This window comes from Corvus hawaiiensis, chromosome 2, assembly GCF_020740725.1.
Source record: "Corvus hawaiiensis isolate bCorHaw1 chromosome 2, bCorHaw1.pri.cur, whole genome shotgun sequence".
Lineage (NCBI taxonomy): Eukaryota > Metazoa > Chordata > Aves > Passeriformes > Corvidae > Corvus > Corvus hawaiiensis.
The window spans coordinates 98,205,921-98,222,348 of NC_063214.1; the positions used below are offsets into that span (position 1 = coordinate 98,205,921).

Genomic DNA, 16,428 nt, shown 5'->3' on the forward strand with positions numbered 1-16,428 from the left:
TAAAGCTGTTGTAGTCTGTTTTGATCTCAACCACATTACCAACGTGTATTATGACAATCCTCCCCAAAAGCGTAATGATAACCAAATGTCTTGACCTCCTATTTTCAGAGTTCATGGAAGTGGTCTTGACCCCATTATACTTCCTGCGAATTGACTTGATAAATAGAACCTGTCAAATATTTTTCAAATGGACTGCAATCAATTGAACCTGTGACTTTCAAAGCAATAGAATCAAGACAACAATGTAATTTCCCTCAGAAAGGAACACATTTAAAATGTCCCTAGAAAAAATAATGCTTTTTTTTTTAATGTTAAAACCAGTAAATAAAGTGACAAGCTTGTATCACATCCATAGCCCTCACAGTCAGCTCTTAAGGCACAGGTGATAGTTGAATTAATATCCAGAAGGCTAGAGTACTTCCAATCAGCTGTGGATACATGAGAAGACAGGACAGGTCTCAGCCTGTCTGCTTTGCTTGTTGTCATCTGGGGAGAAAAAAAAGAAAAAGGGGATCCTCAAACCTTCAAAAACAAACCCCAGGGACGCCTGCCTTCCGTCAAACGCAAGAAAGATTGAGTATCAAAGAAATTTGATCCTGGTTTCAAATCACAGCAGTATGGCAAACATTCAGAAAGATAAATTTGGCCAGATCTAACTGGAGTACATCTCTTTCTGACACATCAGAAAGCAGCAAGGACAGCAGCCCTCCCTGCAGCAATGCTAAAAATCTTTGGCTACTTCTCACATTTGCAGGAGGTGACAAAACCTCCTCTGGAATCACATTGGACCTCTGCAACAACCACAAGGAAAGGGACTATAGTACAGGGTGAATACACCTCCTAGCTTTTATTCCCTCTGAAACACACAGCAAAGCAGCAGCAGCTTTTTGCCAAGAAAGCCAGATACAGAAAACAAGTCCATAAGCAAGTTTTGGCCATGGCATTGCATGACAGAACAAGAAAGAGTTTAAATATATAAATTCTCTGAGTCAGCACATACAAACTGACCTTTATCTCTCCCTAAGTACTTAAGAAAAACCCCAAACTTTCTCATGCAATTCCTAGCTAGGCTGATGTCTAAATAAAGCTTTGGAAAAAAGATCACAAAGTTTAGGTCTTCCTCCTTCTCTGCAGGTGTATTAGGGACCCAGCAGCCAAGTCAATTGTGAGACATCTTTTTGATTGTTGGAGGAATCTCTGCTTATTCCCTGACTTTCCCTGGTGACAACAACTCTGCACTTCTTCCAGCAGCTGATCCAAAAGAGGTCAGTGCCAGCGCTACACCACAGTTGTGTTTAATAGCTATCCTCAGCTAACACAAATGAAAGGTAAGAGCATCCTCCCACACTGAATCAATGTTTTTGCATCTCCTCTCCACGTAATAAATTACAGGGGGCCAAAAATCTGAAGATTATTCCTGGGCCTTCTTTAAGAGATTTAGCAATGGTTAAATGTGCTCAAATAACTTATCAGGGCCTCAACTACCCATGATTCACCTTCACAATTTTTTTCAAATGGTCAAAACATAGCCAAAATTCAATAAAACTAGGTAAAATATGTTCCAGAAACCCTGATCTTCATTAAGCTTCTTCATTAAAGGTAACTGGCCTGAACACACAGTCTGCCCTTGTGAGAATTTTCTCCCCAGTTATTCTTATTTCAAACTGAAAATAATAATCTTTTTGAAAATCCAACCCAAAACCTGAACTCTGCAATTAACTGTAAGACTTCTAGTAATTCTGACAATCTTTCCTAGTCCACACAAACCCAGAGATATAACCAGCTAAGAGGAAGGTATTAGTTCTAAATCCATGCCTAGTTCAAGGCTGATTTTTTTGGTGGATAATGTAAAATCACATCACTTTTTTGGCACCACAAGAAATTAATGACCTGACATCTCATTCTACTTCTCTGATAAAACTCTGGAGATTAAGGAGTATATCAACTGTTGACTTTACAAACTGTCTGATAACCACCTTACAAGAGGGGTACTCAGTAGTATCTGGCTCTTTTCTGGCCTACAGAGAAGAAAATCTCCGTACAATTATGAAAAGTCCTTGCAAGAGGGGAATATAGCAGAATACATTTATTCTCTCTTCTTTTAACATACAACCAACTGGTTTCACATAGCTCATTTAGCTCTGGGATCACTTGCCTACCAGGACAGGATAAGCTAACCCAACACAGGTATCCAAGAAGTCTATTCAACCTGACCTGAGCCAGACCATTACCATGGCAAATATAAAAAAGCTGCTGAAAACTCTTCCCTAGAAGTGCCTGAAGGAAGTATGCACACATCTACAGCAAAAATCCACACAGAGAAAACCTGCAATAAAATAATAAAATGCAAAAGCTAGGTTTCATCTTGCCTGTATTTGTGAAACATTTACAGTAGAAGCACATTAGCTGACAAAACAGGAAAATGCAGCACAAACCTGGGGTAGCAGTGACAAGACCAAGGAGAACAGATGTCACCACGACTGGGTATATTCCACTATTCAAAAGACCCCAACTTCTGCAACACACATTTTTCTCCACAGGAAAGCAAAGTCGGACAGCAACAATATTGAACTGGTTAGCTGGTCAATTTTTGAATAATACCAGTTCATTGTGGAAGGGGCTATAATGCATTTGACAGAATTCCTGAATACAAAGGAAAAGGTTACTACTGATAATATTGACTATTCACAGCCTCTAGATACCCTGCTATCATTATTCTGCTCACGTGGTGAGGACACAGAGCCAGGTGCTGAAGCTTTGTCTTTCTAGATCCCAGGCTGTCACGTGCAGTCCCAGATCTCATGTTCACTCACAGGGAATGAAGTCAGGAGACAAAAACCACAGAGAAAGTTGCACTATGGGTGTCCCCAGTATGGAATGTTACACCAAAAGGATTCCCGGGATGGTCTACATCTGGGGTCACATGGAATTGCCCTGGCAATGCTGCAAGATGGATGTTAATTTTCATAACCCTCCTTCTGCAATCCTAGTCAATCTTTCTCACATAACATTCTCTGCATCCTTCAAGTGACAGACATCTGCCAAAGACCTGAAATGCTCCAGTCCAGCTTCTAACTCTCACATACCTTCACCAGTCATGCTGGCAAAGATCTGCAACAGCAGCTCTAATGAACCAGAAGAGCCCAAGCATTCAGAGGTGGCAAAAAAAGAGCATTTTCTTTCCTTGAGGTGATCGCCTGTGAGGTGAAGGCAGTAAAGAAAGTAGAGGCAGCTAAGATGATAAAATGTCAGATTCCCAGCAGCACAAAATGGGAGCTGAACCTTGGCAAAACGCCAAGCTGCTCAAACAGGGAGTTGAGTACACGGGGCCATAATTATGATTAGCATAATAAGAGAGTGGTACAACAGCTACCTAGTTACTCTGAAGGGTCATGGAGAAATCATAACAAAGCAAAGTTTTAAGGGGAGACACAAAAGAAAACAATGACATAGCTGCTCGTGGGTTTACCCAGAGGTTCTTCCATGCATGAAGTGCGGCCTGGGAGAAAGTACAAAGACTGTTTAAGAGATCAGGCTCTGAATCAAGAGCAGCCGGCCATGCCTGCAGAACTCAAATGGCTCCATAACATATAAAGGATCATATGAAAAGTGTGACACTGAAGACAAAGGACCTCACAAGAAAAATAGGCTGTTAGCGCAAATTTCAATAAAACCTGGGCTCAATAGAGTCAGTCAAGATTTTTTCCTTTCTAACCAGAAAGGACTGTTTTCTCTCCCCCTCAAATGAAGCAGAAGAGATAAAAAACCCGAGAAAATTTAATAAATAAAGTCTGAGCACTCAGATATTTGCATTTTTAAAATTTTGAATGTCATGTAAACAATATCTACAGATCCACTGCATCATGCAATTAGCCCAGCTGGGTGCATGAAATTAATCAGTTTTAATAAAAGTATTAAATACTCAGTTGCAGACTTAAAGATATATGAAAATCCCTAGATTCACTGTACTGGGTACATCTGAAGGAACTCATAGAGCCTAAGTTTAAAATCAAAAGTTCTCTTTGCAGGTAGAAAGATCAGAGTTTTCACTGAAATCTGAATTCCACAGAAGACACTGAGAATCTGCATATAAAAAAATCCCAGCCTTAGCAGGCATGATCTGATCCTCCATGAACAGAAAGTTTACTGTTAACCCTATTTTCACCTCCCCTTTCCTCTGTGCTGCTTCTATTTCTCCAATTAACCTTTTCCATTACCAGACATCAAGAACCACCGTGCACACAAACAATGCTTTTCCCAAGGCAAGGTCACCTTGTTACCATACAAGATGACCATATGCTGTATCTCAAGTGCAACACATCAAGACACCCCAAGTTAAATGTTAATATTGCCATCAGGCTTCTCCACTGTGTTTGCTACCATATGATACCAGACAGAACATCAACTGAAGAGATGCTTTTTTGATTAAAGAGGCAAACAGTCATACTGGTAAAAACCCTACCCATCTCTCCCTTGCTTTCAAACATCATTTTTATTTTGTCTGAACTCTGTGAAGTTATGGATTTGTTCTGTCTTTGGGGGGCTGGGGGGAAAAAAGCAACCAACAAAACACAACCCTGTTTAACTGTCTTCCTTCTAAGCACCTTTGTCTACAGCAACAGGAATGAAACCCACCTTCAGAAAGCAATAAACTTATGACTTCCAACCGCAGCCACCCCCGTAAGGAAGATCATATTCTTGTTCTCAGACACCAAAATATTTCTACTGTCATAAATCCTTCCTGACAGCAATATCTGACAAACACGTTTTTAAATTATGCTTTTCCTACCCTAATCACAGCTTTACTATGTACACCAACAGACTTTGACATGCACTGGTGTGAGCCAAGCTCAGAGGCATATACCTAAGGCACACATCTTAATTCTCATTTGCAGTGCTCATTGCAAACCATCATAACACCTAATTGAAACAAATTTATCCTATGAAAGTTCATCCATCAATAACACATTTCAGAACAAAAATTCAGAAAAGCACACACACACTGATTTTACCAATTAGGAGGACAGTTACTTATTAAACTTTTCATCTTCTTGTTAAGTAAGTCCTGTATTTTATATCATTTTGGAAGATCTATTTATTCCCAAGAACAGGTGTGTATCTCAAGCAACATATTCATGAAGAAAAAGGAGAATAAGCATCTCTCTTGCCTTGTAATTTTGCATAGGTGTCTACAAACACAGTACTGAGAGAAAAAAAGGCACACTACTGTTAAACACTATTAGGGCTGAAGAAGCAAGAGAACACACTCCATTTGCCTTTCGAATGCAGATTTCAAAATGCTGACTTGTAGTGATTTGTAGTTCCAGATCTTGCTACCGTTCACTGTTAAATGCATTACAATCACAGAACACATCAGCAAGTAGCAGAAAGAAAGATCTCTGCTTTTTAAAAATTGTACTTTGACAGACATGAAAAGAAATTCACAACTGATTGTCCTATATTAAGTATCTAACTGTTTGTAATGAAAGGACAAAGCCCAGAGTTTTGTGATCTCCAGCTCACCCATCCAGTAACTCAGCGAAAGAAATAACACAAACTAATCGATTATCAGACTGAAATATTAAAACTAGTAAGCCTGACTAGCTCATTTAAACAAAACATAAGTCACTTACAGAACTGGATGAACAATCAGCTCTGGACTATATGATTTGATTACTGATGCTGCATCTTTGGTACAAAACACATGGGATAAATCTGCACCCTAGAAAAGAAAATTTGCAAACAGTATTATAAAATTCGTACTTACTAATAACTCTATCATTCCAAAGACTAGTCAACTAATAATTTAACTGAATTCTTATTTCTCAATAGTTTAAACAAACTTTATTAATTTTTTTCTATTTTCGCTTAGACTAGTATGAAATGTTCTGGGTTTTTTTGTATCTAATTTCCAATATAATTTTTTTTGTTTCTCACTAATGGGATGACTGAAAACACAGATCTTGAATTTTTACTCACTTGAGATATGTTTCTCATTAGCAGTTCTACTGTAACATACTTGCAAAATATAGCTATGGCAATCCATGAGTACATTTCTAGTCCTACCATTTTCACTCAATGGGCCAAATTCATACAAGAAAAAGGCTGGCACAATTTCAGCAACACACCCTATGTTAAATAAACATTAAAGCTGAAGACTTGAGTCTCAAGCTTCTGCTACCAACTCAAAAAATCAGAAATACACATAAAATTATGTAACCAGGAAACCTGATCTTGTACTGGTCATGCACACTGAAATTTCCCATTGTTAAGGAATTGTCTTCTCTGCTTTACTACTATACATTTAACATTTCAAGCTACTATGACTGTTTATGTGCAGATATAATGGTCTGAAATCAAGTGACCTCAGTAAGAAACCTCCTAGTATTGCCACTGTATTTGCAGATAGTGGACAGAAATCTGAGTGGCCTTGGGATCTTATAATAACATGATGAAATAGTATCATTTCAGTTTTAAATCTTTGAGGGTTTTCATCCTGAGGGAAGAGGTGGTTGGAAATAACCTGGGTTTGTTACCTACTTATTGAGAGAAATCTTCAAAAAGAGAAACATACACAATGAACTGAAAGTACTGATACACTATATATAGCATTCTGAAAATTAGATGTATTATGTAAGCATGATTTGTTTACATTTGAACAATCACCCTGTATTTATGTACCCTGCAGTAAATATGTTTAGCCATTTGATATGTCAATAAAATAAGGAAGTTCATGCTTCTAGGGAAAAAAAGCTTAGAAAATACTTCTGCTAAAGATGAGAATGCAGACAAAATGTGCTATTAGAGATCACACTGAATTCCACCCACAATCTTTAGACTTACAGCACGTAAGAATTTTACTAGGCTAAAGCTTTAAGTTTTGAAAGAAAGTTACTTCATTCAACACAGCCATCAGGTCCAGAAAAGTTCCTGAAGAACTCACTATAGTCAAAAACGTAACTTTAAACAATAATCTAAGGTTACTTTATTGTTCACTTTTGGAGAAAATATTTCATCAAGTCTTGAAATTTCCTGTCCAAGTCCCTGAAATTGTCAAATTCTGGACATATTTCTAACTTCATCTCACATGGAGAAAGAAAACACAGTGAATGAAACACAGTGAATGACATTTGCAAAGTATTTCTACAAATTCTGGATGAAGGATTTTCTTTGCTCAAGAGAAGATCTTCTAGAGCTCAAAGTTCATGTGCATTACAGAATGAATGCTATTTTTAAAATGGCACCTGGGCAACAGAAATGATGAAAAGTTCATTTTGGACTTGTATAGAAGAACACGTACCACTTTGAGAGCTGTAATTGCAGCAAAGTATGGTGCTCCAGTGTATCTAGAATGAAATAAAATTTATGTTAGGAAACACAGCAACAAGATTAGATAATGATCTTTCATGGAAATATTTACAAAGATCATGCTATAAAACCAGCAAAATTTTCTCAAGTAGCTAAAGTAAAACTTTAGAGACCAACAAAACTGAGGTCGAGAACTGTTTGCAAGCTAAATATGGGATCTGTGACCTGGATCAATCCCATCTGGCTTTAGATGCTTAACTGAAGTGCCTAAACTGTGATTCCAGTTGCCCTAAATTCTCTTTATGAAGACTGAAGAGAGAGATCTGAACAAGATCACCCTCCAAAGGTGCTTACTTCAGCCAAGAGGTAAGAACCTAGGAGCATTAGGTTCTACCATTCAACCCAGCTATGAGACATCACCTTTTTGCTCTTATGAAATGTTTATTAATGGCAGATGTCCAACAGCAGATCTCTCTTACAGGAGAAAGATGTCATCTCTCTTTCAAAATGGAAAAATGAAAAACAGGAAGGTGCAGTGGCTCATTCAAAGTCTTGTGGCCAATATTATTTCTAGGTCAGTACAGCATTTAACTGATTTATGCAGTACCTCTTTCTTCCCCTGAAACAGGGTATTTTCATTACTCCAGTACATAAAACAAGGTATTGACAGAACCTAGTAAACACCAATATTTATCAAAATAAAAAGCCCACAAGAAAACACAGCTTAAGAAAATAAAGAGACCCAGTTCCCAAGATTCCAGAGAAGCAGATGTGCCACTGCCTTACTCTACCCTACTTACTCTATAACCTCATCATGCAATGGGAAAAGACTAACACTGAAAACAGAGAGTTTGATGGTCAAAAAAGACAGAGAAGGTTTTTTAAGTTCCCATAACATTCAGTATCAAAATTTTGCAACATATCTGCAAGGTACCATGTTCTTTCCTAAGTATGGATGGTCATGATGATGGAGTATTAAAGCTCTCTGGAAAATTGTGGTTTAAGTGTAAGGTGAGTTTGAATGGCTTCTACAAATAGCTATGACATCCTGAAGCTTTATCAGAAACAAGAATCAAATTTCTATTTAACTTACTCTCGACATCCTCCAACAATGCCTATACGACCATCTTGACCTTTATGCTTTTTCCCTGTTAGGGGAGGGATAACATTGCGCACCAGCTGAAAAATATTCTCCATATCCTTCAGAGTGTGTGTTCTGTGCAGTGAAAAAGATCTCTCTATAACTGAAAAGAAGAAAATAATTGTTACTTCAAAGAATGTTCTTTCTTAAACTATTGCAAGCATTTCTTTTAAGAACTCATGTACACTAATAAAATCACACAAAGAGACATGAAGTGACATACTTCTAAAACCCAAATGCTTTGTCACTTAAAGGCCTTTAGAACAGTAAGTAACTAGGGAAGGTGATGATTTTAAAAATGAATTCAAGGTCTGATGCATAGAATGCTCTCACTGACTGTTCACAGTCCTAATTTAGGGCTCAGGTACAGAAAGAAACAACAACCCAGAACAGTTATATGAACACTTTGTAACCAGAAATACCTTCTTAGTTCAGCCTGAAATCAATTCCATAATTAAACTCAACTGAAATAGGAACACTTAGTAAGGACTAAACACATCCAGACACAGAGCAAGCACAAAGCAACTGAAACCAAATTTTAAAGGTACACCCTACCTTATATTTCGCTTCCCTTAAAGACTTCCACCTCTTAGCAGAATCAGGGCCTATCTCACTGTTTTTTTATTTTGGTGGGTGGATACAAAGCATAGTGAAAGTCTTTCTGCAAAACTATAATCCAACACACTGGATGCAAACATCACAAATATCACACAAAGATCATTTTTAGCTATAATACATCTCCAGATCTTGGATGCAAAGCTACATGTCAAGCCACATACTAAAATGACTGCACACTCAGTAGGCTATGTATCAAATGAGTCTTTCAAAAGGCTACAAAACCTTGGAAGAAAAAATTATTTCAACAATTACAACTAGAAAGAATTAAAACGTTTACCCAACATGGGAAAAATATGAAGATCACTACTTCTATCAACAATGTGTTAACTATAAATTACAGCAAATACACTAAAAGAGCAAGTCCTTAAAAGCTCCTCATTACCTGTACAATTCTGTTCAGAAGAGCAGTTTATGTGAATGCTAATATCAGTGTCCTAGATCACAGCCATGCTAACTTTCTTTTTCTTTTTAGTTCTTCTAAAAAGCTTTCAAGGAACTGCTATACATGTATAACATAATTATGCAGAAAATAACTCCCATGAGACTCCTTACTTTCAGCTGTATAAAACTCAGTAACTCTACCCCACAACTCCAAAATACAGAGGTGGGAAAAGGAAGGGGGGGGGAGGGGGTGGGAAAGAAGAAAAACTGTTCCAGAAATACTGGGCATAATAAGGGGGAAAATGTAACAAACAAGAAAATTCCAAATCTGCGTGCTATCAAGCAAAATGCATCTTTTTCTCTGTCTTCCACAGACATGCTAATCTTCAGTAACAGTATGCTTTAGTGTACAATAATGATAAATACTCCTGGCTGATCTTTTGCTTTTGAATATAGGCATCCCACTCTTACTGAGAAATAATACAAAAGGGAGGAAAAAAAACCCCAAAGGAATGAAAACAGAAGAAAAAAACCCACAACCTGTTTTGGATTATGGCCAAACTAGTATTGCAGTGACCCAAAGGAGAACAAAATGCTCATCTCCTCTGAAAATAGGGCAGATTGTTTTCTTTAAATCACACTTCATACACTCACTGGTTTTCAACCACACAAGAATATTATATAGCTTGGAACCCTTAAAGCACAATGTTGTTAAGAAGGCTTTCTCTTTATTTGCTGCTGGCTTTTGTTCATGTGTGAATATAAAGTGACTACATAATAAAAAGAGAGAAAACAGAGAATTATGCAAAAAGCAGATCTTAATATAGCCCTATTCTACCTACAGAGCCACTATAGGATATTCAGCTCTTAACAAATGAAATCCTAATTCCTTAAAAGATGTGTTGCCTGAAGCGTTATGTTCACATTTTACCATGCAAACTTTTTTACACCTTTGCCAACTAGAAGATTCTAATCTTGAATTGCTCTTGCTACAGTTAAATAAATAAAATTCATTTTTGCATAGTGCAATATGCCTGTACACCTATATGATGAAATCCAGCAAGAAAAACAGAACCTCAGTTCCAGGTTGTTACACATAATTAAGCTTTTCAGGAAAAACCTTTCAGAAGTAATGGTAAGGCCTTGTAGGTACCTTCACCCCAGTCTAGAACCTTAAATTATTTCCTACAGGATTTTCTAAAGCACTCCAATTCTACTTTATTTTAGAAGTGAAAACAACATTTAAAACACTGCATGCATTCAGATCCCATAATTTATCTACAAAAGTCTGCTGCCACCAGGAAATCCTACAGACCAGCTATCTACTCAAGAAGAAACACAACCAGACCTGCCAGCCTAAACCCTCAACATGCTGAACAACCCAGTCTGCCATGCATTTTACAGGGAAACACAGTAAGTAACACACAACCAAAACGGCTCCAACAGCCTCGCCGGACTCAGAAAATGCCCCTTAGGATCTGGCAGGCCAGATTATTATTCAACACTGAGGCTGGGTGGTTTCTTTTTTTTTCCTCTTTTCAAACTACGCTTTTTTTCTTCCAAGCAGTATAAAATTCAGAATTAGAACAGAGTAAGACTTGTTTAATTTCCACGTGGCAGGCTACAATCACTAAGCCCTAATCTGACTCCAGTTCCAGCACTGATGGGAGTATCCCTGATTTCCTCCTGCCCAGGCAGTCTACCTCCACACACAAAGAGACCGTGATAATGATAAATGCCACAGGCGCACAGATCCCAAGAAGTTTGTTAATGATTGCTACCATCAGCTTCTGGCCCACACATAAGGTACAGAAGGAAGAGTTTGTGCATAAATACCAATTCTTGAGATACTGCTTTGCCTTTTTAGTTAAAGTAAATTCAGATGCCCAAAGAATTTATAAAGAGCTGGTGTAGAAAAAAAATTGTAAGCAAATATTTTCATCTTCTATTACACCTATTACAATAATACAATGCTTAATTGGTAAGATTCAGAATTTTGTTGGAAAGATATTTATTTTAAAGAAGCTAGATCTTAACATCTGACTTACTTCAGTGTAGGCAAAACTCCACTCTTTTCCCAGCCCTGAAAAAACATATGCACAGCCTTAACTTCATATACTGGGTTATGCTTGACAACTTCAAGCAGAACAGCAGCAAAATTTCTGCTACAAAGTAACTACTGTTTCCAGATTGCTTTCAGCAACTGTCCTACTTGCCTTTTACATACAAAACTCCTCCTAACTTCACTGTACAGAGACATGAATGTGGAAAGAAGCTCCCAATGTTTACAGGGTTCAAAAGGTATGATTTTGCTCATCAAAATTTGTTATAACTAATGTACCTCTATAAATAATCAGTACAATGGTACGAATAATGAATTCATTTCATTTGATATCAGAGAAACACCTTCACCACAGTATTAAATAATTCCAATTAGCTTTTATTTTCAAAAGCTGCTTACTACCAGTGCTTTCACACAGAAGTTTTAAAAAGTACCCTAGCTTTTATTTATGCTGTAGAAGGAAGTACCTATCGGTGGAGAAAGTGTTGCTGTCATAGCATTATAATTAAAGTTATCCGCATATGAACGATGGTTCGCTCTCCGAGGTGGACTTCCTGGTATAGATTGTGACCTTTGTGATACTGTAGAAGAAATTCCAGCCAACATCTGTCCCAACATCTGTAACATCTGGAGTTCTCGAGCATGCTCAGCTTCCCGACGCTTGTCCTCAATTTTGAGCCTCTGCTCTTCAAATCTGTAAAATTTCTCATCTGTATCCATGCTCTGCTGCAGGAATTTTTCCATCATTTTATCCAATGTTAAATTTGTATGGCGTTTTTTTGATCTTTTAGGCTGATTGAGAGGTGGGGTAATAGTTGGAGCACTGACTTCTTTAAAGCCTAAAGCAAGGAAAGAATCAATTATTTTTCTGATGGAAAACAATTTTCTAAGAGGAAAGCAGCAAAAAATCTCCCTACAAGATATGACCTAATGCCTCACAAAGCATTAGGTTACACTTTCTCAATGTGAGCTGTATTTATTTGAGATATTTTTCTTTCAGAGCACTAAACCAAACCCACGAACTTCTAACAAGTTGCAAGGGTAACACAAAAATCACAGAGACATTTTTTAATTGTTGTAGTACTAAACTTCAACAATAGGAGTCTTTTTCATCTTCTAAAAAGGTTTAAGTGAAGGTTATTAAATAGTATACCCTCATTTGTGTATTGCAAGTAATTACATTAATCTAAATTGAGTTTCAGTCTGTTGGCATTCTAGATTTGCATTTCAAAAGAACATTAGTGTAAACAACTCTTTGATGGGGTTTATGTGTAAAAAGAAGGTTGGTTAAACGTCAACCAATTGGCTGATTTCTCAGTGATGTCAACTTCTGAAGACAGGTTCATGTTTGTATTAAAACTCCTGCATTAATCTAGATTGAAAACAAACAAGCAACACTTCCCCCACACCTCCACAATACAAACGTGGAGGGTAAAGAACGCGCAGGGAAAGGACAGGCTGTATCGAAGTGCTGCTTCTGTCCGCAAGCCCGATTAAGTTAGAAGCAGTGTTTCTGAAACAACCCATGCAATTAACTACGTAAAAGCTCTCCCCTAGCTTTCTGGCCCATCTGCAACAATAAGCAGATTTTTCAGGTATTATCGTCATCATCGTTTTAATACCGATTAGCAACACTGCACGCAGTCTGCAGGGAACAGGAAAATCCTCCACCGAGAAGGATGCTTATTTTCTTGTACAATGCCACCTGACACTTTGTCTCGATAATCTCTGCGCCAGTTTTCCACGGGTTTCCCATTGATAAATACCGATAAAAACTCACTAGGGTCCCTGTCCACAGCATCTCCCCCTACCCGGTACGCAGCATTTCCAGCACCCACAGCAGCTCGCTCCCCTTCCGGGCTCCCCAGTTCACGGGGAAGCGCAAGGTGCAAGAGTTGGGGGAGGCACGGGCGGATTTCAGAGTGCAGAGGACGGGGCGGGAGGGAGCAGGGTAAGGCAGAAGCCACTCAGAAGCGCGCTAGCTGGGGAGAGGCACCGGCAGTCGGGCTGCGAGAGCCCGCGGGGTGAGGGGAGCCCGCCGGCTACTCACCGTCACCCGGCGGCACGGGGATGGCGAAGGACGGGCACTCCACCTTGATGGGGTGGTCGGCGTAGGAAGAGCACTCGCCGGAATCCTCGGTGAAGTTGTCGCGGGGGGACTCCGGCCCGGCGTCCTCGTCCAGCTCGGCGTCCAGCTCGCGGCTGTTGTGCGGCGTGCCCGGCGTGGGCGGCGCGGCGAGCGGCCCCGCGGGCGGCTGGGCGCCGTCGGGCGGCGGGGCCAGCGCGGCCAGCGGCTCGGGGGCGCCGTCGGGGCCCCCCCGGCAGCTCAGGATCCGGTCCATCTCGTCGTAGTACTTGCATATCTTGCGGGCGTGCCCGTTCTTCTTCAGCCCGTCCCGGGCCTGGTAGTACTGCCGCTTGAGGCCCTTGATGCGGATGCGGCACTGCTCGGGGGTGCGCTCGAAGCCCAGCTCGGCCAGGCGGCACGCCACGTCCCGGTACACATGGCTGTTCCGAAAGTTGCCGTCCAGCGCCGACTGCACGTCCGCCTCGCCCCAGATCTCCAGCAGCGCCCGCGTCTCCAGATCCGACCACAGGAAGCCCCGCGTGTTCGTAATCATCCTTGGCCGGCCGGGGTCACTGCAATGGCCGCGCACCGGGGAGAGGGAAGGAGGGAAGGAGAGAGGGAGGGACGGAGGGGGCGGAGGAGGGCGGCGGGGAGGAGGGAGGGGGTTTAATGCCCGCACGCGGCTCTCCCAGGGGGCGCCTACGCCAGCCCCGGCAGCCGCGGTGCGGCGGGAAGCGGCGAAGAGCCGGGCCCCGGGACGCGCATCCCGGGCCGCAGCCGCTCGCAGCCCGCACGCACGCAAACAAAACTTTCCAGGCGCCGCTTTGCGCTGCGGGCACCTGCAAGAAGAGCGGTGGTGAGGTGGCAAAAAAAAAAAAAAAAAGAAAAAAAGCCCCTTCCCCTTGACTCGCCCCCTCCGAAAACGATGATGATAAAAAATAAACAAGCGGGCTCCCGGCGTGGAGCCGCGGTCCCCTCCTACCCCTCACTCAGGCAGTCATCCGTGCGCGGCCGCTCCCCCGCCCCGGGCTCCGCTGGGAGCGACAGGACGACGGCGCTGGCTGGACTTGGAGGCCCTGCTCATCACAGTGCGCCTGCCTCCCTCCCTCCTCCTCCCTCCCTCCCAGCCGCAGTGGAGCGCGATCCCTGCACACACACACGCACAGAGACACACACAGGGCGCTGCAGCTCCGCTCGGCGCCTACCTCACCCCCGCACACCGCCGTGCCGGGCCGCGCCGCGCCAGCGCGGGCAGCGACATCGCTGCGCCCTGGCCGCCGTGTCAGCCAGCCCGGGGCGGGCGGGTGGCTTTCCCCCCGCACCGGCGCGCACACGCGCGGCAGCGCTGCCCCTGCAGGCCGCCACAACAGCCGCGCCGCAGCCGGCGCCGCCCGCAGGCCCGCGGGGACCCGGCAGCCGCTGCCCTCGGCAGACCCTGCGGCGGTGCTGGGGGTCGGGTCTGTGAGCGCTTCCCCCGCCCTCGGCCGTCCCTCCGCGGGGCAGGTGAGCGGCCCGGCCGGCCCCCGCGGCAGGCGGGGGTGGGCTGCATCGTGCCGGGCCCCGCTGCCGCCCCTTCGCTTTGGTTTTGCCCTCCGGTAGGAGCGTCACGAGGCCGCCACCGCCTGCCTCCCGCCCCGGCCCAGCCCCCGGCGGGGCTGCCCGGCCCGGCCGCTTTTCCTTCCGTGGGAAGCACGCACCGGCCCGGCAGCACCCGGCGCCCACCCGCCTCCCCCCGGAGCAGCCCCACCCCCCTGCCCGCCGGGCCGGCGCTCGGAGGTTTGTACCTTCGTCACGCCGCAGCCAGAGGGCCACGGCCGCGGCCAGTGCGGCCAGGGCGATGACAGCGCCCCGTGCCCGCATCCTCGCGGGGTACCGGGCAAGGCCGCTCCGCGCTCTGCTCTTACCTCGGCACAGCGCGGGGCTCCGCACAGCCGCTGCCCAGCGCGCACAACTCATCGGCGCGGCTTCCGCCTCCGCTCCGCGCCGGCGGGACCGGGCAGGGCTCCGCGGGCGGGCGCGCCCTTCTGGCACCGCTCCGCGCCTCCCGCGGGCTCCCGGGGCAGCCACCGGCGGGCGGGGCTGCCGCGGCAGGCTATGTGTCAGGGCCCGGCTCGGGAGAGCTTGAGCGCCTGGCCCGGCCGTAGCGGCGCTTTGGAGCTGTCTTCGCGGCCCGTTTAATTGGCAGCTCTTAAAAACTCCCAGGGATTTAGCATTTATTGCTGCCGGCATTTAAAACTCTTCCCATCCCTCACGTCGCCAGGTGTTTCTGGGCAAACTCCTTATTTGCAAGTGTGGTTTGCTTCTAAGGTGCTATTTCTTGCTTAGATACGTAGTTTTCTCGCATACGCAGCATTTGCCTTGTGCTCAACTGGTGAGGCCACACTCGAGTACTTTGTCCAGTTCTGGGCTCCTCAATTCACAAAGGACACTTGTGCTGGAGCAAGTCCAGAGAAGGAAAACAAAGCTGGTGATGGGTTTGGAACGCTAGTCCTGTGAGGAGCAGGTGAGGAAGCTGGGGTTGTTTAACCTGGAAAAAAGGAGGCTCGGGAGAGACCTTACCACTCTATGACTATCTGAAAGGAGGGTGTAGCCAGGTGGGGGTTGGCCTCTTCTCCCAGGTAACCAGTGACAGAAGAAGAGGACATAGTCTTGAGCTGCGCAGCAGGGGTGGCGTAGGTCATACATTAGAAAGAATTTCATCACAGGAAGGGTGATCAGATCTTGGAATGGGCTGCTCAGGGAGATGGTGGAGTCACTGTGCCTGGAGATGGTTAAGGAAGGACTGGATATGGCATGTAGTGCCGTAGTCTAGTTGACATGTGTGATCCTGTGATTTTATAGCAGCATTCC

At 43.5% G+C, this 16,428-nt stretch overlaps 1 protein-coding gene across 10 annotated transcripts in view; it reads right to left on the minus strand.

Moving 5' to 3' along the window:
• NAXD (NAD(P)HX dehydratase) overlaps nucleotides 1–15,665 on the minus strand; it is a 52,425-nt gene extending 36,760 nt beyond the window's left edge. For 4 of the 10 annotated variants that reach the window (XR_007208154.1, XR_007208151.1, XR_007208153.1 and 1 more), the window contains exons 1-6: nucleotides 14,784–14,890; nucleotides 13,561–14,150; nucleotides 11,978–12,349; nucleotides 8,402–8,552; nucleotides 7,301–7,346; nucleotides 5,634–5,722 (exon numbers count right to left, since the gene is read on the minus strand). Coding sequence is in view for 7 of the 10 variants with exons in the window: in XM_048328163.1 (XP_048184120.1) it covers nucleotides 5,634–5,722; nucleotides 7,301–7,346; nucleotides 8,402–8,552; nucleotides 11,978–12,349; nucleotides 13,561–14,150; nucleotides 14,784–14,839 (1,304 nt within the window). In the remaining 3 variants the exon portion in view is untranslated. The other 6 variants (XM_048328171.1, XM_048328142.1, XM_048328180.1 and 3 more) reach the window with 6 other exon arrangements.
• Between the last annotated feature and the right edge of the window lie 763 nt (nucleotides 15,666–16,428).